At 38.6% G+C, this 22683-nt stretch overlaps 1 protein-coding gene across 2 annotated transcripts; it reads left to right on the top strand.

Moving 5' to 3' along the window:
• The first annotated feature begins 5180 nt into the window (after positions 1 to 5180).
• TFPI2 (tissue factor pathway inhibitor 2) lies at positions 5181 to 18397 on the top strand. 2 transcript variants are annotated; one of them, XM_073677348.1, is made up of 5 exons: positions 5192 to 5448; positions 6927 to 7103; positions 8944 to 9123; positions 14474 to 14647; positions 17450 to 18397. In XM_073677348.1, exons 1-5 carry the CDS (start codon positions 5358 to 5360, stop codon positions 17503 to 17505), a joined length of 678 nt encoding a protein of 225 aa, XP_073533449.1. In that variant the 5' UTR covers positions 5192 to 5357; the 3' UTR covers positions 17506 to 18397. The 2 variants fall into 2 exon arrangements, with proteins under 2 accessions (XP_073533450.1, XP_073533449.1); XM_073677349.1 differs by lacking the exon at positions 14474 to 14647 and having other exon boundaries at positions 5181 to 5448.
• Positions 18398 to 22683: the final 4286 nt, after the last annotated feature.

The raw sequence follows: 22683 nt of genomic DNA on the forward strand, positions 1-22683 counted from the left end.
CTCTATCCGGGCTTTCATATGTCTTGCACTGAGGAGAGGCTTCCATTGGGCCACTCTGCCATAAATGCCTGACTGGTTGAGGGCTGCAGTGATAGTTGACTTTGTGGAACTTTCTCCCATCTCCCTACTGCATTTCTGGAGCTCAGCCACAGTGATCTTGGGGTTCTTATTTACCTCTCTCACCAAGACTCTTCTCCGATTGCTCAGTTTGGCTGGACAGCCAGGTCTAGGAAGACTTCTGGTGGTCTCAAACTTCTTCCATTTAAGGATTATGGAGGCCACTGTGCTCTTAGGAATCTTGAGTAATGCAGAAATTCTTCTGTAACCTTGGCCAGATCTGTGCCTTGCCACAATTCTGTCTCTGAGCTCCTTGGGCAGTTCCTTTGAGCTCATGATTCTCATTTGGTCTGACATGCACTGTAAGCTGTGAGGTCTTATATAGACAGGTGTGTGCCTTTCCAAATCAAGTCCTATCAGTTTAATTAAACACAGCTGGACTCCAATGAAGGAGGAGAACCATCTCAAGGAGGATCACAAGGAAATGGACAGCATGTGACTTAAATATGAGCGTCTGAGCAAAGGGTCTGAATACTTATGACCATGTGATATTTCAGTTTTTCTTTTTTAATAAATTTGCAAAAATCTACATTTCTGTTTTTTTTTCAGTCAAGATGGGGTGCAGAGTGTACTTTAATGAGAAAAAAATGAACTTTTTAGAATTTACCAAATGGCTGGAATGGAACAAAAAGTGAAAAATTTAAAGGGGTTAGAATACTTTCCATACCCACTGTATGTGTTTCTGAAATGGTTTTATTTTGACTGGATTTTGGTTCCAGGATTAAGGAGCGACCAAAATAGCCTGGGTGGGAAAGGTCACTCCCATACCACAGTCTGGGTCTTACTGGCATAATAGAATGCACCTGGTCTAGCTCAGGTGGGAGTAGTGTGCTGAGGCTGGAGAAAAACAGAGCTGGTGGATAGTCTGTAGTGCTGACTGAGAGCTTCCCGTAATACCAAGTTGGTGAAACCGTTTGATTTTCTTTTCTTTACCCAGAGAAAGGACTGTGTGGTTGTTCATTTGTGCTGAAGAAAGGACTGTTTAGTTATTCATATGTACTGAAGAAAGGCCATTTCATTTTGGAGCTGTAAAGTTTATAAAAGACAATAAACTTTATTCTGTTTTGATATAAAAACCGTGTGCCAGTGCACATCAAAGTGGCTATCAGAGAACTGTACCTCTACACAACCTATAACCTAAGCTGGTATACAGGAAGGATGGAGCCTGAAATGCAACCTCCAACTGTTTCTTCTCCTTATGTTCCTGTGAATGAACAATAGAAGTAAATAGTGATCTTCTTACAATGGATGTAGTCCGGAGAACCAAAATCCTGAGAACCAGTCTGTCTAATACGCACCGAAAACAGCAAATTCCCATTTTGAACAACTGCTTATTTGTGATGTCACGAATTTCGGTAGGTCCTGCTAACCAAAATTCTTCCAAATTTGTGACATCACACCTTGTAAATGGTTGCTCACATGAGCAGATTAATTAGGACAGATACCGCAGAGCAGAAAGCCATAGAGCAGAAGAACATGTGTCCTATCCTCTAACGCAGTGGTGTTTTGTTTTTTTATTTCCAGTTCACAAATATTAGGACTTGGGGATATGCTATGAAGAAAAATTATGGCAATTCTGAGGGACTGACACAGAGCTACCTTGAAGTGTACGTGGGCCCTTGGGCTACAGAGTCAGTGGCCCCTTACTCTCCCACATTCTAGGGTTGATAAGAGTAGAACATGTTTTCCTATATTTACATGAGCCTGGCATGTTATTATGGGAAAACAAAAGTTCTATCACCTGGGGGGTTCATGAGGGGGAAAAAAATACCTTATAAAGTGTGCGAATCTCTCATGGGTGGCCTCCTTCTAGAAGAAGACAATCACAAAGAAAGGCAATACAAACAATTCAACTGTACTTTATGGCTATTGTCTTTTTAGGAGGTAAAACAAGTTTAGTGGTTTCAGGACACACAAGTGGCACAGTTACTTAACGTTGTAGAATTAACTAAGCACATAAAGCACTAAATAGATGGGTTAACTACTATTTTAAGACTCTGTTCTCTTCACAGAGGCCACATCAAGGACTATGTTACTTCATACTGGGCTCAACCTGTCCCACTCACAAATTGAATCTCAAGCAGTTGTTTCATAGAACACCTAGGCTTTATCTTCTACAGCCATCTTTCTTTTCATCATGTTAAGTCCTGTTCCTCTACCACTACCCTACTTCTCAAGTGACTTAGTTCACCCTTATTTATTCTCTAATCCCAAGGGACCCAGCTCCATCATTCCCAGATCCAGCTCCATCGTTCCCAGATCCAGTTCTCTTAAGCCCCACTCCAGTTGGTTCCTTGACCTCGAAGGCCTTGTCTCTCTCAAGAGCTTTCTAGTCCTTGTACTTAAAGGGCGCTTTCAGTCAACAACCCTCCAATTGTACCTTCTCTCTAGGCTGACATTATCTTCAGACTCCAGTCCACCACCCTTCGATATGAGCACAAGCCCTGAGCACCACGCTCGGGTATTTCCGGCAGTCCCATAGAGCATGAATGGAGGAACAACGCTCATGCACAACTCCAGCCCCACTCAAACATGAGACAGACCAGTGGGCGAGAGCTCAGGATATGTGATAACCTCTTTCCAGAATAATCCTTTAAATAAAAACCTTATTGGTTTCTACAGGTCTTAACAACAGCTACACTTTGCCTTTGCATCAAGATCCCCCATTGTGCTGTAGAATTGGCTTCCTATGATATTATCCCCAGTGTACAGTATGTTATGGGAATTTACAATATTTTGATGCATAAAGAACCTAAATAAATATGGCATATTAGTACATAACTTTTTGATGCTCATTAATTTCCCCATTTCTTAAAATCATCAAAGAAAGGTACAAGCGATGACAGGTAATGTCAGTGGTCCAGAGATATAAGAGCTTCTCCTTATAGTTAATTCTATGGTGAGAAGCATCGAGGTGTCTATATCAGGAAAACAAATAAAAAAGGGAAATAATTATAATCCTAATAATGCAGGATTTGACTCATCTTTTCCTACTCCAATGCTGGGTTTTTCTTACTTACTTTATTGCCCCTCTCCCTTTGTGCTAGTCCATGCTAGTCCCAATTACTGTAGTAGCCTGGGAGTCACTACTGATGTCATCATCCTGGCTCAGGCAGCCATCCATTGCCTGAGTATTCAGGAAGTATAACACGATGCCACTATGTGCCACAATGCTACTGTAGCCTCATTTTACTCTTAACTGTGTTCCAGTCTTAACTCCAATTATTTTCCCAGCTACTCCTGTCTGCAACTAGCTACTACTTTCAAGCTTAGTCCAACACTATTGCTCTCTCAGTTCAGCTGTGTCAAGTTGTGTTAACTAGCTTGTCATTGCTCTCCTGATGCTGTCCACATTAGCTAATCTGCTATTTTGTGAGTAACCACGTCTGCAAGCAAGTTATCGGTTTGCTTATTCATCTCTGCTATTCCTGTGTGTAACTGCACCTCTGCAAGCAAGATACAAGTTTGTTTATCCTATGTGTAACTGCATACTTGCAGCAAGATACCATTTCACCTACACATCTCTGCTGTTCCTGTGTGTAACTGCAACTCTGCAAGCAAGATACAAGTTTGCTTCTCCTTTGTGTAACTGCATATTTGAAGCAAGATACCATTTTGCCTACATATCTCTGCTGTTCCTATACAATCCACTCATCTTTCTCAGCTGCACCTAGTGCATCCAGCTTCTCTTGTCCATCTGCCATCCTGAATATTCTGCTGTAATGGTCCTCGCAGATCCACATGCTGCCCGGCAAGTTTCAGCTCTGCTGCGTCATAGCCTCCAGAGCTGCTCACTGTGACTTACAGCTTACCAGCCACCTCACTAAGTGAGTTCATAACACAAAGGACCATCTCACTTGCGGAAACAATCCTCAAACTGGCTGTCACGTAACTGAAAAGAAGTGCTGAAAAATGTCAATGTACACGACTGTGTACCCACAACCTGTATACCCATAAATGGGTACCAAACACAATTTTTTGGGAATCATGAATTTACTGTTCGTTCAGCTTGTGTGAATTTTCTGAGTGCCAGGACATCTGATTAGATGAATTGTATTGGGTCTAAATGGCCATCTATGATCATATCCAGTAGCCAATTACAATATGCTTCCCCCACCCTCTTTAGTTCCTGCACTGCTGACACTCCGTAAGTTCAGGTGCAGATAATTTATGGCCACAATGATACTGACAGGGAGGGAGGATGCCGACAGAGTGAACGTACGCTCTGTCGTTCTTCATTTTATGGCGTATACACCTACTGGAGGCGGACAGCAAGACCTAGTAGACTGCATCAGAGTGTCCACCTCCAGTAGGTATCTACGTCCGAAAATGATGCATGACAGACCACAGATTGACTCTGTCCGCACCATTATAGTCTATGGCCCCCCGTCCAAATCACGTTGTGCAGGGGGATTCGGACGCAAGACCCGATGGGACCACTTAACGTGGGCAAGAACGCAATGTGAAAGCCCCATAAGAGTCTTCCTGGACACGAGACAAACAGAGCACTATTTTTTGTGGTCCACAATGTATAACATATAATAATACTTCTTAGACCATAAATGCAAAAAGTTATAATAAAACAATGCAAAAATATATCCAAATAATAAACTCAAAACAATAAAATCTATAATATAAACGTAGTTTGCAAATGTAAAATATAATAAAATAATAATATCATTAACCGTAAATAATTCTAAACTCTTATTATAAGTGTTGACTAGTGAACTTTATAACCCATCAGTATATGTCACATTTCTAAATACTAGGGCACCTCACACCCTTCATTTCGTAACCTTTATTTCATATTTTCAGTTACATCATCAAGGACCCTTGATATAAAAATAATATTACACATTAGTTAGAAAAATATAACATTGCAATGACTTTAACCTTTGAGAGATCCCCTCCGCGTTTCTTTAGGGAGGGGTTTCTGCAAAATAACTTTTTCGACTGCATTTCAAAGTTGCAAAACTTCCCTCCCTTGTGGATGACGTTGTTTTTTTTTTGGTTTTTTTTGCATAATAAGATCTCGGCTATACTGGGATACTGATGATGTCTGCTCCAGAAGGGATGAGTCACTACGGCCACTCCTTCTGCTTCAGGCTTCTGCTCTCTTTGTGTATAAAAGTTCCTTAGGAAGTTGAGTCTGTCTATTAACTCTGCATCCAGCTCCGCCTTGTACAAAGCCTTTGTGAGGCTCAGCCTGAAGTTCAGAGTCCAAGATAACTCCAACAACCATGCAAGTCTATGCTGCCCAGGTCTTGGCTGCTGCCACCCTCTTGGTCCAAGCCTTCGCACTACCCCAGGATGGAACATCTGCAGCAAGAAGTAAGAGGGATGGGGGGCATTTATTCATGGAGTGCTGAGCAGCCACATTTGCTAAAAAAGGAAGTTTTGAGTTATTCAAAGCCTTCGATTACTTTCCCTTTTGAGTTCAAGCCACAAGTGTATGTGCAGAAGTTGTGAAGCATTGTTGCGAAATGCGTTAGTTTACAGATAATTCATGATTGATGCATTTGTAGCAAAGTATTGAGTAATTAGTGCATCTTTTCTGCTCCCCCTCTGTGCAAATATGAGAACCCAGCACATTCCTAGGTTGGAATGCTTCACAATACTCAAGGGATAGGGGGGAGGGATAATTGTTTCAAGCCAAGGAAATTAAGAGGTTCGCTGCTTTCTGTTTTTTATTATTTTCGGAATATTATGGGGTTACTATGTAGAAAAACTGGGATGAGAAACAGAAGAAAAAAATGACGGGAATACAAAGTTTTCCTTTCTGGTTTGCTTTTAATGATTCGTTCTGAGCATTTATACATATGGCGTATGCATGGACCTGAAATACATCACCTACAGACTCCTATCTGCCTATTAATTTATTGATTTTTTTTCTCAGAAATTCATGTGACATCCATAAATGTCTAGGGGATGCAGTATAGACTTATAGGGCATGCAGTGCTTCCTGGGAAAAAGGTATGCAAATTAGCTTACATCCAGGAGGAAGAAAGCTTACCCGCTATTGCCACCTATCGGAAATAGTCAGACATTGATGTTTTAGGGTAGCTGCCTTAATAATATAGAATTAGACTTTTTTATTCCTGGCTAGATTTGCAAAAACCAATTGTGAACGGAGATAGGATAATTAGTTCAAGGCATAAAAAAGGAGTTTTCCCCTTTCTTTTTTAGCAAAGTTTGGGATCTTAACATGTCGTAGTGATGGAGTCACTATGTAGAAAAATTGGGATGAGATCCAGAAAAGAAAGGACGGGAGTATAAAAGTTTTGATTTATAAGATTCATTGTGTTTGTGGCTTTATGCATGTGGTTGTATTATGTGATGTATGGACCTAAAATATACACCCATAGCCTCCTACGGGTCAATCCTCCACCTCCATGTGCCTGTCATTCACATTATAGTGTTTTTTTAATCTCATGGATGTGGAATCTATGAAAAAAATGTATAAGGAGTTCTGTTTCTCCTAGTGGAGACTTTATTTATTTTATTCCTTAAGTACAAAACAAGTGTGCATCCATCAGAAAGTCAGAGCAGTGATGAATTCGTAATGTGGTTTTACAGGGTATAATAATCCACAAACGATGGAGACTGAAAATAACAAACTCAGCTCTGCTGCATCTGTACTTATCCAGAAATGTAAAGGTATTTCTGCTCCAGGATCTTGCTGGTCCTATGATAATGCTGAATGCACCGGGCTCTCGGTTGCACCATGGACCCTTATTTGCTTTCTGTCTGGGAATGTTTTTGTACTTTGACCCACATCCCCCTGATAACATGTGATGATTTCCTTGCAGATATGAGTGCTTGTCTTCTTCCCAAGGATGACGGTCCCTGTAAAGCCATGCTACCCCACTATTATTATGACCGCTATACCCAGACGTGCCAGGTGTTCATGTACGGAGGCTGCGGGGGAAATGCTAATAATTTTGAGACCTTGGAGGATTGCGAAAAAACTTGCTGGAAAATCAAAAGTGAGTTCTACGATGATTTACCATTAATGCCAGACTTGACCGTCACCCTATAATATTTTGTAGGCATTGATCGGCTCTGTGCAGGACCACCCCACAAATCATGAAGACTCCATGTGTCTATATTTTTCCTCAACCTCTATTGAAGTTACCCTGTAGCTACTTAATGACCATTGGAATTTTGGACCTTATCAATTGCATGGGTGCCACAAGTGTTCCCCTAATTTATAAGTCATCCTCTACATTACGTTGGGTATTTTTTGAGTTTTATTGTTATATTATGTGGAGTTGAACTGGTCTATCACAAGAATAGATGACCTTCCGATGCAACATTGAGGTCCAACCAAAGCCAACTAAAGACAAGAGCAGGTCACTTGCTGCAAAGGACAATCACTTCAAAATTGTCCTGAAAAGCTCATTTGTTTCATAAGGTTGGATCCAATGCAAGGAGGGGGAGAACTACTTCAAGCCTATTAGTTTCCTGAAATGGAAATTATGCCTTAAATGGCCTCCTAAGAAAAAAAGTTAGAGAAGGCAATGTGCGGAGATGGACTGTGTATTAGCCAAAACGGTGCCCCGTCAAGTCCGAAAAAGTTGCCATCTTGCCGTTTTAAGATGAGGTCCTTGATTGATGGATGGGATGCTACTGCAAAAGCTTGAAATTATTTTAATTTCTTAAGGTGGCCACACCCATTGGATGTATGTTGGTTGGAACCACTGAAAAACCATCTAATGTGTATGGGGATATCATGACTTGCCTTCAAAGGCAAGGGTTGGGCATGTTGTGTTCATGGGAGATCACTCAGCTTGCCCTCCTGATTGAGAATACATTGGGGTTAATGAGTGTCCATGTTGATTGTGGTTGGGAGAAAGAACTTTCAGCAGAACAAGCATTAAGCTAACAACTATATAAAGTTTTTGGCCAACATTTGTCAATTTTTCAACAATTATTTTTCCCCTTCAATATTTATCCACAGGATTGCCAACCATTCATAACAGTCTGAAAAGAGGACTTTTTTGCCAACGTATTAAATACAAAATGTATAGGTTTAAGTCCGTGACTTTGGGCTGCTTGTCAAGGTCCTAGTTATTTTTTTCATCATTTCCCTTAAAGGAGTTGTCTGGAATAGACAATCCTGTTTCAGATTGCTAACTATGTTACCAGAAGCAAAATATGAAGGGAGGTGATTGTGTAGGACCCCATTAATGTCCCCTTCCTCCATTCAAGATTAGCTAATAAAACTTGATCCCATTATTGAAAATGTACTTGGTCTCAACTTGAAAAACCCATTTCTGCTACCTATAGACCTTAGGGGCATTCGGCTGGATCAGTCAGCAGCTTTCAAGTCTCCATGTCTTATCGAGATGGAGGAGAAGGATCCTGGCTGGGGTAACGTTGATTAGTTGTGTTGGGTTTCTTTCAGATGATTCGAGCATTCGTGTTAATGAAAAAATCTTACAATCGACAGCCAAGAACTTAGAAAAAGTGGACAGTTGGCGCTGTATGTGAGCCAACGTCTTTCTGCAAAAGCTGGAGAATTAATTATAGGGCTAATGATCAGAGAGCAAAAAACTAACATGGAATGGTTGGCCAATAGCTCATACCTTCAAGGTGAAGCTGCCACCATATGTCACATTCCTGTCGTACGGTCCTACTAAAAAGTCCTACTAAAAATCACAAACGTCAAGTGACCTCCGAACGGCATCCACGCTTCTCCTTCGTTCTGTCTTACTGATAAGTTGTTTTTATATTACTACTATGGTATTTTGTTTCTATTTGGTTCATGATGTATCGGATGTATCTTTTGTATTGACTTGTAACCTTTTTATTTTACTGTTCTAGAAGTCCCCAAAATTTGCAGGATGGAGCCAGAGGAGGGCCGTTGCCGAGCCTATCTGAAGCGCTATACCTTCAACCTGATTACCATGAAGTGCGAAAAGTTTATTTTTAGTGGCTGCTATGGAAATGATAATAATTTCAGCGATGAAGCGTCTTGTCTGGAGACCTGCGCTCCCAAACGAAGTAAGTGATGACATTCAGCGCTGTCCGGCTGTCTCATGACTCACTCGTGATTATATAACACAAAACAAAGTAACACGGAGAAACTCATAAAATATCACAACGGAATGGTGGAAATAATATAAAATCATCCAAAATTCCGCAAAAAAAAAAATGAATTAAAATAAAATAAGAATACGGAAATAATGAATGTAAGTTAAAAAAAAGGCAAAATATGAAAATATGACCTAGAAGAAAAGTGCAAAATGTGATTGTATTTACTAAAATGGCCAAAATATTTGTTATCTTTCAAATAAGAAGGTGCCATAAAAATGCCCCCTGTGGTTGGTATGTCGTCCATGAGGGGGCTCCAAGAGGGAGAGTCAGGGCACCCGTCATTCTCACCCAGTTAAGAAAAAAGGAAAAACAAAAAGTTTAATCATAAATAGATAATCATGGACATCAAACGGGTGAAGGGGCCACGCCTGGAGCCAGGTATCTTCTGCCTGGTGGTGGAGCTATTACTATCATTGTCCTCCTAGAGTTCTATCTATCCATTATATATGTATCTATTATCTATCTATTATCTGTCTATCTATCATCTATCTATCATCTATCTATCTATTATCTATCTATCTATTCTCTATAATCTATTATCTATCTATCTATCTATTCTCTATTATCTATTTATCTATATATTTATTATCTATCTATTATCTATCAACTATTATCTATCTATCTATTATCTACCTATTATCTATTATCTATCATCTATCTATCATCTATCTGTTATCTATAATCTATTATCTATTTACTATCTATTATCTATTATCTATCTATTATTTATCTATCTATTATCTATCATCTATCAATTATCTATTATCTATCTATTATCTATCTATTTATCTATTATCTATCTATTATCTATCTATCATCTATCATCTATTTATCTATCATCTATCTATTATCTATCTATTATCTATTAATTTATTATCTATCTATCATCTATCTATTATCTATCTATTATCTGTCATCTATCTATTATCTATCTATCTATCATCTATCTATTATCTATCTATTATCTATCTGTCATTTATCTATTATCTATCTATTATTTATTATCTATCTATCTATATATTATCTATCTTTGTTACATACATATAATTATAAATTCTAAAGTGCATTAAGGTGATGCAAAGATTGGGGGATAACTTAATTGGCTTCCGAGAAGAAATGTAGTCAGATCAGGGAATGTGATAGAGCTGTCTGAAATTATGTTTTTAGTTCACACCTAAACCTGTGGATGTTGGAAATTATTGTCCAGGGTAGCGCAGTCCAGAGAACTGGTGCAGCTTGAGAAAAATCTTGTGGGAGGTTCAGACTATGGAGGAGATTTGTTATAGATCAATGACAAAATAACCAAGTGATGTAAATATTCTCGACTGCTTTTCTATGTGCACTTAAAGGAGCTATGGACATTATAGACACGACCACCACTATGATCCAGAGCAGAGAGACACTTATAAATAGAAGGTTTAGCTGTGGCTAAGTAAAGGGAATTAGTCAAGGTGTAGGGCTTACCAACTCTTATGTCCTACTGCAGACAGGAACGTTGGGGGGAGGCTCCTACTGCAGTTATCTTTGCAGCGAGCCACATATGGGGAAAATAGGATCGAACAAAAGGAGGAGAATATAGAAGGAAGTGTTGTATACTGCGTGTGTTTTTTTGTCATTTTTTATGTTTAAACAGAATCTGTCACCAGATTTTTAAAAGCAGCATAATGTGGAGACAGAGACCCTGATTCCAGCGATGTTTCACTTACTGGGCTGCTTGCTGTACAGTACTTTTGATAGAATCACAGTTTTATCAGCAGGAGATTATCACTAGAGTACTAGTAAACCTGAAGCCATGTAGTTTAACCACGACCCCATCACTGATTGGCAGCTTTCTGCCAGTGTACACAGAAAACAGCCAATCAGTGATGTGGGCGGGGTTATACAGGGCTCAGAGAACTGTTAAATCTGCAGCAGATAAAACTGGGATTTTATCAAAACTACAGCAAGCAGCCCAATAAGTGACACATCGCTGGAATCAGGGTCTCTATCCCTACATCATGCTGCTCTCAGATCAGATAGAAAAATAGATTCCCTTTAACCGGGTTGTCTACTATTGCACAAATCATTATTCATTGCTCTGTTTTGTTGCGAAAAAAAAATAATTATATTTACCTCCTGGACTGGGTGCAGCTCCTCCGATCTCCCGCTATATTTTTTGATGGTCACATGACATTGACAAACCGTCAGAGCGGACTTCTGTCCTGATGAAATACTGAAAGGCTGCATCCAATCAGTGGCTGCAGCCATCATGTGATCGCCGAGACGGACAGCGGGGAGATCACAGGATCGACGCCGGTCCAGGAGGTAAGTATACAATTTCTTTAATTTTGTGAAAAAGATTGGTAATATTAAGAAGGTGTTGTTCAGTAGTGGACAACCCCTTTAATGCTCTTTTAAGGGAGGTGGTGTACATGCTCATTACCATATACTGTGGTGTTGTAGACGGATTAGTAGGAAGGATTGCGCCATCCACAGGGCATTGTACAGAGGACGGCGTCTGACTCAATCACTTTCTCTCAGTTCTGCAATCTTATTTGGATGATATCACTTTCCCTTGTGACTTAAGACTCGGTCACATCATTACTATAGTTTATCTTACGTGAGTAAGTTGTGTCTGAACAAGGCATTACTCATTCCTCAGTCACTAACCCGTAAAATGAGAAAAAAGATGACAATACATGTAGATACTGTATCATATAGTTATATAAAGTATAATGTATAACCCTTGTTAAAGGGACACTAACCAATTCTTTGGAGTGATTCAAATAATACTTTAGTCCATTCCAACATTATTTAGTCATTTTTTATTATTTTTTTTTACTCCGATGTCTGCTTTTAAAAACTCCCTGTTATACACACTATTGGGGGGATCTGAGTTAATTGTGGGGGGGTCTTCATTCTAGATCAGTAGGGGTGGCAACTAGCAGCGTCTTATGCCTGGAGGACCTGTCTGGATCTGCTTGTGATGAGAATGATGTAATGCTTAATTTCCCCTGTGATGGCGCTGCAGGGAAATGTAACACTTGTTGCTGAGTTCCATCACTTATGACAGTCGATCACTGGGTTTTCCAGCAAGAGCAAAGATTATGGTCATTTTCGTAATACCCTTCTACTAGAAACAATGTGGCCAAAGTAGGAAACCTTTCTAAATTGTATCTGTATTTGATTATATGAATCAAGCTGCATGCTTTATAGATGGATCCAATCCAGGTGATGCTGGTGTATTTACTTTGATTATCCATGTCAGAATGGCTGTATAATGTTAGTATTAAAATGAGTATTTTATGAGTACAGCTAAAGAGTGAGAAAGTTGATCACTTAGTCCAAGTATATTCAGTGCGGCCTGACTGACAGCTATCCGATCTCCAATCACACAGTCTGACTGACAGCTGCAGTTTATACTGAGCAGTGTGAGATTTCAGCAGCAGCAGAGAGTCTCTGATGAGCTGTCATTTTGGCCTAGTGGGTCAAGATTTAACAGCAGCAGGGAGGAGGAACATTGAGGAGCTGTAAATCATGCTAAGTGGCTGGAGATTCAGCAGCAGGGAGGAGGGACACTGAGGAGTTGTAAATCAGGCTAAGTGGCTGGAGATTCAGCAGCAGGGAGGAAGGACACTGAGAAGCTGTAAATCAGGCTAAGTGGCTGGAGATTCAGCAGCAGGGAGGAGTGACACTGAGGAGCTGTAAATCAGGCTAAGTGGATGGAGATTCAGCAGCAGGGAGGAAGGACACTGAGGAGCTGTAAATCAGGCTAAGTGGCTGGAGATTCAGCAGCAGGGAGGAGGGACACAGAGGAGCTCTAAACCAGGCTAAGTGGCTGGAGATTTAGCAGCAGGGAGAAGGGACACTGAGGAGTTGTAAATCAGGCTAAGTGGCTGGAGATTCAGCAGCAGGGAGGAAGGACACTGAGGAGCTGTAAATCGGGCTAAGTGGCTGGAGATTCAGCAGCAGGGAGGAAGGACACAGAGGAGCTCTAAATCAGGCTAAGTGGCTGTAGATTCAGCAGCAGGGAGGAGGGACCCTGAGGAGTTTTAAATCAGGCTAAGTGGCTGGAGATTCAGCAGCAGGGAGGAAGGACACTGAGGAGCTGTAAATCAGGCTAAGTGTCTGGAGATTCAGCAGCAGGGAGGAGGGACACTGAGGAGCTGTAAATCAGGCTAAGTGGATGGAGATTCCACAGCAGGGAGGAAGGACACTGAGGAGCTATAAATCAGGCTGAGTGGATGGAGATTCAGCAGCAGGTAGGAAGGACACAGAGGAGCTCTAAATCAGGCTAAGTGGCTGGAGATTCAGCAGCAGGGAGGAGGGACACTGAGGAGCTGTAAATCAGGCTAAGTGGATGGAGATTCAGTAGCAGGGAGGAAGGACACTGAGGAGATGTAAATCAGGCTAAGTGGCTGGAGATTCAGCAGCAGGGAGGAGGGACACTGAAGAGCTGTAAATGAGGCTAAGTGGCTGGAGATTCAGCAGCAGGGAGGAGGGTCACTGAGGAGCTGTCAAACCAGCTAGGTGGGTGGATATTCAGCAGCAGCACCAGAATAGATGGAGCTTTCGTTCAGGCTTGATGGGTGAAAATCTAATAGCAGCAGGGAGGAGGAGCTTTCAATCATGCTAAATTGGCAAAGATTCAGCAGCAGGGAGGAAGGACACTGAGAAACTGTCAATCCAGCTAGGTAGTAGGTTGAGATTCAGCAGCAGCACCAGGACAGACACTAAGGAGCTGTCATTTAGGTGGGCCAAGATTTTCCAGGAGCAGTGAGGAGGAACACTGAGGAACTGTAAATCATGCCAGGTTGGTGGAGATTCAGCAGCAGCAGGGAGGAGGAACACCGATGAGCTGCTAATCAGGCGAAGGGTGAGCGGACATTGTGTATAAACTTTCAATCCCATTATGACATAGGTTTTTCATAGTAAGTACACCAACCTCATCAGGTCTAAGAAATCAATTTAATATTGTATTCAGATTGTAATGTGAATTCTGGTGATAGATCCACTTAATGGATCATTTTAATTTTAATGACATATAGTGTTACAATTTTAATGCAATTTAAAAAGAGAAAAATATATTGAATGTTGATTAGTAGAGATAGATAAATAGATGAATATGAGATGATAGATAGAGATATGAGATAGATAAATAGAAATATATGAGATAGATAGATAGATAGATAGATAATAGATGGATAATGTCCCTTTCTCATACTCGACTCTTTCTCTGTTCGTCCATTATAGCAGCTCTTTGGTTTTGTGTTCATAGATGCTCCCAGCTTCTGCTATAGCCCAAAGGATGAGGGATCCTGCTCTGCTTCTGTCCCTCGCTATTATTTCAACATTGAATCCAAAACCTGTGAAGAGTTTACTTACACTGGTTGTGGGGGAAACTCCAACAACTTTGTCAGGATTGAAGATTGTAATAAAGTGTGCAAGAAAGGTGTGTGCGGAGATTTCACAAAAATCATTTAGCTTAAAAAAAATGTAAAAAAAAAAAAAAAAAGCAGAAAATGTCTAAATAACTTGGTTTAACGCAAATGCCAAGATGTGGAAAAATATTTATAATTAAAATATCATTTTGAGATTTTCTAAAGAGAAAATAAATAAATAATAAATATAAAATGGAATTATCCAAAACTAAATTGTTTAAATATTGTTTTCCAAAACGAATAAATTCAATTCATTTGAAATTATACATTTTATTTAAATATTTATCTGGAAATGAATTAAAATGTGCTGCTTTAAGAAGAAAAAAAAAACAGACAAACAATAAACAAACAAAATAAAACAATGGTGCAAAAGAGTGTACCCCTTCTATGCAGATAAACCAAGTTATTCTTTAATTTCTTGTTTCCTGTCCCCGCACTAAAGTTATATATATATGTATACATATACATATATATATACCAGTATATTATATATTACAGTATGTATATATTTTTGTACAATACAAACAATCATATATCAGGAATATTATATATTTAGTAATATATAAAATTATATGAACTCTTTTTACATTTTTATTACATACAGTGCCTTGTGAAAGTATTTGGCCCCCTTGAACTTTTCTACCTTTTGCCACATTTCTGACTTCAAACATAAAGATATAAAATTCTAATTTTTTGGGGAAGAATCAACAACAAGTGGGACACAATCATGAAGTGGAACAAAATTTATTGGATATTTTAAACTTTTTTAAAAAAATTAAAAACTGAAAAGTGGGGCGTGCAATATTATTCAGCCCCTTTACTTTCAGTGCAGCAAACTCATTCCAGAAGTTCAGTGCGGATCTCTGAATGATCCAATGTTGTCCTAAATGACTGGTAATGATCAATAGAATCCACCTGTGTGTAATCAAGTCTCCGTATAAATGCACCTGCTCTGTGATAGTCTCAGGGTTCTGTTTCAAGTGCAGAGAGCATCATGAAGACCAAGTAACACACCAGGCAGGTCCGAGATACTGTTGTGGCAAAGTTTAAAGCCGGATTTGGATACAGACAGATTTCCCAAGTTTTAAACATCTCAAGGAGCACTGTGCAAGCGATCATATTGAAATGGAAGGAGTATCAGACCACTGCAAATCTACCAAGACCTGGCCATCCCTTTAAAATTTCAAGGAGAAGACTGATCAGAGATGCAGCCAAAAGGCCCATGATCACTCCGGATGAACTGCAGAGATCTACAGCTGAGGTGAGAGAGTCTGTCCATAGGACAACAATCGGTCGTACACTGCACAAATCTGACCTTCATGGAAGAGTGGCAAGAAGAAAGCCATTTCTCAAAGATATCCATAAAAAGTCTCGTTTGAAGTTTGCCACAAGCCACCTGGGAGACTCACCAAACATGTGGAATAAGGTGCTCTGGTCGGATGAAACCAAAATCGAACTTTTTGGTCACAAAGCAAAACGATATGTTTGGCGTAAAAGCAACACAGCTCATCACCCTCAAAACACCATCCCCACTGTCAAACATGTAGCATCATGGTTTGGGCCTGCTTTTCTTCAGCAGGGTCAGGGAAGATGGTTAAAATTGATGGGAAGATGGACGGAGCCAAATACAGGACCATTCTGGAAGAAAACCTGTTGGAGTCTGCAAAAGACCTGAGACTGGGACGGAGATTTATCTTCCAACAAGACAATGATCTCAAACATAAAGCAAAATCTACAATGGAATGGTTCAAAAATAAACGTATCCAGGTGTTAGAATGACCAAGTCAAAGTCCAGACCTGAATCCAATCGAGAATCTGTGGAAAGAGCAGAAAACTGCTGTTCACAAACGCCCTCCATCCAACCTCAATGAGCTCAAGCTGTTTTGCAAGGAAGAATGGGCAAGAATTTCAGCCTCTCGATGTGCAAAACTGATAGAGACATACCCCAAGAGACTTGCTTCTGTAATCGCAGCAAAAGGTGGCGCTACAAAGTATTAACTCAAGGGGGCCGAATAATATTGCACGCCTCACTTTTCAGTTTTTCCTTTTTTTAAAAAGTTTAAAATATCCAATAAATTTCGTTCCACTTCACAATTGTATCCCACTTGTTGTTGATTCTTCCCCAAAAAATTAGAATTTTATATCTTTATGTTTGAAGCCAGAAATGTGGCAAAAGGTAGAAAAGTTCAAGGGGGCCAAATACTTTCACAAGGCACTGTATATACCTATATATATTATATATATATGTATATATATATATATATATATATATGTAAACAAGATTTCAAAAATAAATAATAATAATTAAAAAAATATCTATCTATCTATCTATCTATCTATCTATCTATATTTTCCTTATCTATCTGTTATCTATCTATCTATCTATCTATCTATCTATCTATCTATCTATCTATATATATATTATATAATGTGTGTGTGTATTTTAAACAAAGGACAGATAATTCGATTTTTGGATTCCTGGATTTATGGGCACGTGAAACATGTTGTCCTGAAATGTACTTTATTATTTCTTACTTGCATCACATAAAATTCTATAAATTTGACTAATATTCACGTTACCCAACCCCTCGAGACAATTATCTTTAACCCTATATATCCAGGCCTAAATTCTATGTTTTGCAATTATTTTTATATAATAATTTTCTCAGTGTTTACACATGTTTATATATAACCTTTGGTCATATGCATGAAAAAAAAAACCTGAAAGTCTAAATCAATGAAATAAATCTTCAAATACAAAACAAAAATTGAAAAATTCTTCCCTAATTTGATCAATTATTATTGATTTTTAGGTAATAAAAAGCCACGGAACAGAAATCGTATTCGCAAGGTGAAGCCACAACCTTGAGTGTCGACAAGGAGAAGATAAGACTTTATTTTAGGTTCACATTAATGCACTTTCTGTCTTTCGTGGGAGATCCGGCGGAGAAGAGCTTGCTTGTTGTTGTGATATTTCTAAAATTAGAAAATTGTACTTCCAATTAACACACTTGTAAGCAGTAAAGTATTTTACTCCATTTTTTTTTACATGAATGTTGGAATTTTAAGATAAAGCTCACCTATATCTCTCCGTAGTATACAATGTGAATTAAAAAGCCAAGTGAATGTTTTTATACGGACTGGCATTTACCACATGTGCCACTAGGGGGCAGTGTTAATAATGACTTTCCTTCGCTGAAAAAACTTCTAAATGGGGCTGCACAGAAGGCCAGGCCTCTAAAACCTTACACGGTTAACTCCAATCCTGTATATTTAATAATAATGTAATATTTCTTATGATTACGAATTTATCATAAAAAAAAAATACAAAAAAATAACAAAAGTTAAAAAACTTAAAAACTCTCCAAAAAGTACTTATTTGGAATAGTGTCATAACACTTAACAAATTCTGGATGGAAAAACAAGACAATAATCTGTATCTATGTCCAGGTCTATTTTTTACTGACTCAAGTAATTGGGTTCTTGACGATGAGCCCAAATAAAGACTCTAATTTTTAAATTTTTTTATTATTATTTTTCTGTACATACTTGTATTTAGTAAAGTGGATAATATGCAATATTTCACTTTTTTTTACATAATCAAATGTAAGGGAACTCCTGTTTTTAGTTTTAAACATATGAACTTGTACATCTGTATATACACTGCTCACAAAGGGTTAATGTAGAGGATTCAACTCTCGGATGGATTCACATTTATTGTAATGTTTTGTATATTAAAAAAAATAAAAAAATAAAATATTTTTTACTGGTGAAATTTTAATTTTGTGCAGAATTCTCAATTTAAGTTTTAGGTAAAAAATGTTTAAATTAAAATTAAGAAACAAACTCCAATGTGAAACATATCATTCCATCAAACATTCCAGGTAAAGGGATTTTTAACATTTTTTTTCTTATGTATGAGTATGATCATCACTCCCATCATTTCTTGGAATGGCGCTCATATGTTACATAAGGCTAGAGTGCTCACCTCTGCTCAGTGCTGCCCCCTGCTCGTTACTTCTATATATAAAGTGCTAAGAGGATAAGCAGAAGAGAGGTAACAGGAGACCCGAAAATCTGGGATAATAGTTGATCAATCCCATAATAACCAGGCGATTTTACCTTTTTGCACTCCAGGAGCCATAATTTTTTTATTTTTTTGCCAACATACCCTAATTAGGGCTTGTTATTTTTGCAAAACAATTTGTAGTTTTGATTGACCCTATTCATTTTACCTTACAAATGACTGGAAAACATGAAAAAAAATCCAAGTGAGGTTCAAAAAACTGCAATACTGCCAATTTTTATTTTATTATATGGTAAAAATTACCCGGCAACATGATTCTCCAGGTCAATACGATTACAGCGATACCAGACCTGTATAGTATTTTGTTTTATTTAAGTGGTTAAAAATATTCAGAAATCTGTAAAAAGCAAAAGAATTGTACAATGATGTGGAAAACAGAAAACGAAAAAAAAAAAATTCCAAGTGCGGTTAAATGGGGGAAAAAAACTGCAAAAAAAAATTTGTTCATTGTGTGGTAAAAATTACCCTGCAACATGATTCTCCAGGTCAATACGATTACAGCGATATCAAACTTGTGCTGCTTTATCCCCTTTTTCTGTTATTCTATCTATCTCATGTCTATCTATCTATAAATTAACTATTTACCTATGTATCATCTGTCTATTATCTATCATCTATCCATCCCTCTATTTATCTACAGTTAAAACCAGAAGTTTCCATCCACTATATAAAAAGACACATCTGCATGTTTTTCTCAATATCTGACATGAAATCAGAATAAACCTTTCCTGTTTTAGGTCAATTATTATTACCATAATTTTTAATATTTGCCAAATGCCAGAATAATGAGAGAGAGAGAGAGAGAGAGAGAATGTTTTAAGGCATTTTTATTACTTACTGCAAACTCATAAGTTTACATACACTAAGATTTCTATGCCTTTAAACAATTCTGGACTGCCCATATGATGATGTCATGTGTTTGGAAGCTTCTGATAGTTTTTTTGGCAACATCTGAGTTAGAGACACACCTGTGGATGTATTTTAATGCACACCTGAAACACACTGCTTCTTTGTGTAGCATCATGGGAAAGTCTAAAGAAATCAGCCAAGATATCAGGAAGAGAATTGTGGACTTGCACAAGTCTGGCTCATCCTTGGATACAACTTGGATACCTGAAGGTGCCTCGTTCATCTGTACAAACAATTATATGCAAGTACAAACAGGATGGTAATGTCCAGCCATCATACCGCTCAGGAAGGAGACGGGTTCTGTGTCTCGGAGATGAAAGTGCTTTGGTCCAACATGTGCATATCAACCCAAGGACAAAAGCAAAAGACCTTGTGAAGATGATCGGGAAGATTGTGTCAATAACCACAGTGAAACAAGTACTGTATCAACAAGGGCTGAAAGGCCACTCTGCCACAAAGAAGCCATTATTCCAAAAGAAACATAAAAAAGCCAGATTAATGTTTGCAAATGCACACAGGAACAAAGACCTTAATTTTTGGAGACATGTCCTGTGGTCTGATGAAACTAAAATTTAACTTTTTGGGCATAATGACCATTGTTACGTTTAGAGGAAAAAGGGAGAAGCTTGGAAGCCTAAAAACACCATACCAACTGTGAAACACGGGGGTGGAAGCATCATGTTGTGGGGTTATTTTGCTGCAGGAGGGACTGGTGCACTTCACAAAATAGATGGCATCATGAGAAAAGAAGATTATGTGGCCATACTGAAGCAACATCTCAAGACATCAGCCAGGAAGTTAAGGCTTGTAAGGAAATGGGACTTCCGAATGGACAATGACCCAAGAATACTGCCACAATGATAACAAAGTGGCTTAAGGATAACAAAGTCAATGTTTTAGAGTGGTCATCACAAAGCCCTGATCTCAATCCTATTGAAAATTTATGGGCAAAGCTGAAAAGGCTGCGAGCAAGGTGACCTACAAACCTGGATCAGTTACATTAGTTTTATCAGGAGGAATCGGCCCAAATTCCGACCAACTATTGTGAGAAGCTTGTGGAAGGAGGTCCCAAATGTGTGACCCAAGTCATTCAGTTTAAGGGCAATGGGACCAAATACTAATGAAATGTATGGAAACTTCTGACTTTGCAGTAAATAATAAAAATACCTTAAAACATTCTCTCTCTCTCATTATTCTGGGATTTGGCAAATATTAAAAATTATGGTAAAATCCTAATTGACTTAAAACGGGAAAGGTTTATTCTGATTTCATGTCAGATGTGTCTTTATATATAGTGTATGGAAACTACTGGTTTCAACTGTATCTATCATCTATTTATTATCTATCTATCGTTCCATCTATATATTATCTGTCTATTATATACAGTTATATGAAAAAGTTTTGGCACCCCTATTAATCTTAAGCTTAATGTTTTATAAAAATTGTTGTTTTTGCAACAGCTATTTCAGTTTGATATATGTAATAACTGTTGGACACAGTAATGTTTCTGCCTTGAAATGAGGTTTATTGTACTAACAGAAAATGTGCAATCTGCATTCAAACAAAATTTGACAGGTGCATAAGTATGGGCACCCTTACCATTTTCTTGTTTTAAATACTCCTACCTACTTTTTACTGACTTACTAAAGCACTTTTTTTTGTTTTGTAACCTCATTGAGCTTTGAACTTCATAGCCAGGTGTATGCAATCATGAGAAAAGCTACTTAAAGTGGCCACTTGCAAGTTGTTCTCCTGTTTGAATCTCCTCTGAAGAGTGGCATCATGGGCTCCTCAAAACAACTGTCAAATGATCTGAAAACAAAGATTTTTCAACATAGTTATTCAGGGGAAGGATACAAAAAGCTGTCTCAGAGATTTAACCTGTCAGTTTCCACTGTGAGGAACATAGTAAGGAAATGGAAGAATACAGGGACAGTTCTTGTTAAGGCCAGAAGTGGCAGGCCAAGAAAAACATCAGAAAGGCAGAGAAGAAGAATGGTGAGATCAGTCAAAGACAATCCTCAGACCACCTCCAGAGAGCTGCAGCATCAACTTGCTGCAGATGGTGTCACTGTGCATCGGTCAACTATACAACGCACTTTGCACAAGGAGAAGCTGTATGGGAGAGTGATGCGAAAGAAGCCTTTTCTGCAAGCACGCCACAAACAGAGTCGGCTGAGGTATGCAAAAGCACATTTGGAGAAGCCAATTTCTTTTTGGAAGAAGGTCCTGTGGACTGATGAACCCAAGATTGAGTTGTTTGGTCATACAAAAAGGCGTTATGCATGGCGGCAAAAAAACACAGCATTCCAAGAAAAACACTTGCTACCCACAGTAAAATTTGGTGGAGGTTCCATCATGCTTTGGGGCTGTGTGGCCAATGCCGGCACCGGGAATCTTGTTAAAGTTGAGGGACGCATGGATTCCACTCAGTATCAGCAGATTCTTGACAATAATGTTCAAGAATCAGTGACAAAGTTGAAGTTATGCAGGGGATGGATCTTTCAGCAAGACAATGATCCAAAACACCGCTCCAAATCTACTCAGGCATTCATGCAGAGGAACAATTACAATGTTCTGGAATGGCCATCCCAGTCCCCAGACCTGAATATCATTGAACATCTGTGGCATCATTTGAAGAGGGCTGTCCATGCTCGGCGACCATCAAACTTAACTGAACTAGAATGGTTTTGTAAAGAAGAATGGTCAAAAATACCTTCATCCAGGATCCAGGAACTCATTAAAAGCTACAGGAAGCGACTAGAGGCTGTTATTTTTGCAAAAGGAGGATCTACTAAATATTAATGTCACTTTTCTGGTGAGGTGCCCATACTTATGCACCTGTCAAATTTTGTTTGAATGCAGATTGCACATTTTCTGTTAGTACAATAAACCTTATTTCAAGGCAGAAACATTACTGTGTCCAACAGTTATTACATATATCAAACTGAAATAGCTGTTGCAAAAACACCAATTTTTATAAAACATTAAGCTTAAGATTAATAGGGGTGCCCACACTTTTTCATATAACTGTATCTATCTAGTTAACTA

This window comes from Phyllobates terribilis, unplaced genomic scaffold (genome assembly GCF_046119375.1).
Source record: "Phyllobates terribilis strain yellow unplaced genomic scaffold, ASM4611937v1 Scaffold_4__5_contigs__length_816908805, whole genome shotgun sequence".
Taxonomy (NCBI): Eukaryota; Metazoa; Chordata; class Amphibia; order Anura; family Dendrobatidae; genus Phyllobates; species Phyllobates terribilis.

Coding starts and splice junctions, on each gene's coding strand:
- TFPI2 (XM_073677348.1), top strand. CDS start 5,358: ATGCAAGTCTATGCTGCCCAGGTCTTGGCTGCTGCCACCCTCTTGGTC. Junction 7,104..8,943: donor AACTTGCTGGAAAATCAAAA/GTGAGTTCTACG, acceptor TTACTGTTCTAG/AAGTCCCCAAAATTTGCAGG. Junction 9,124..14,473: donor GACCTGCGCTCCCAAACGAA/GTAAGTGATGAC, acceptor TTGTGTTCATAG/ATGCTCCCAGCTTCTGCTAT.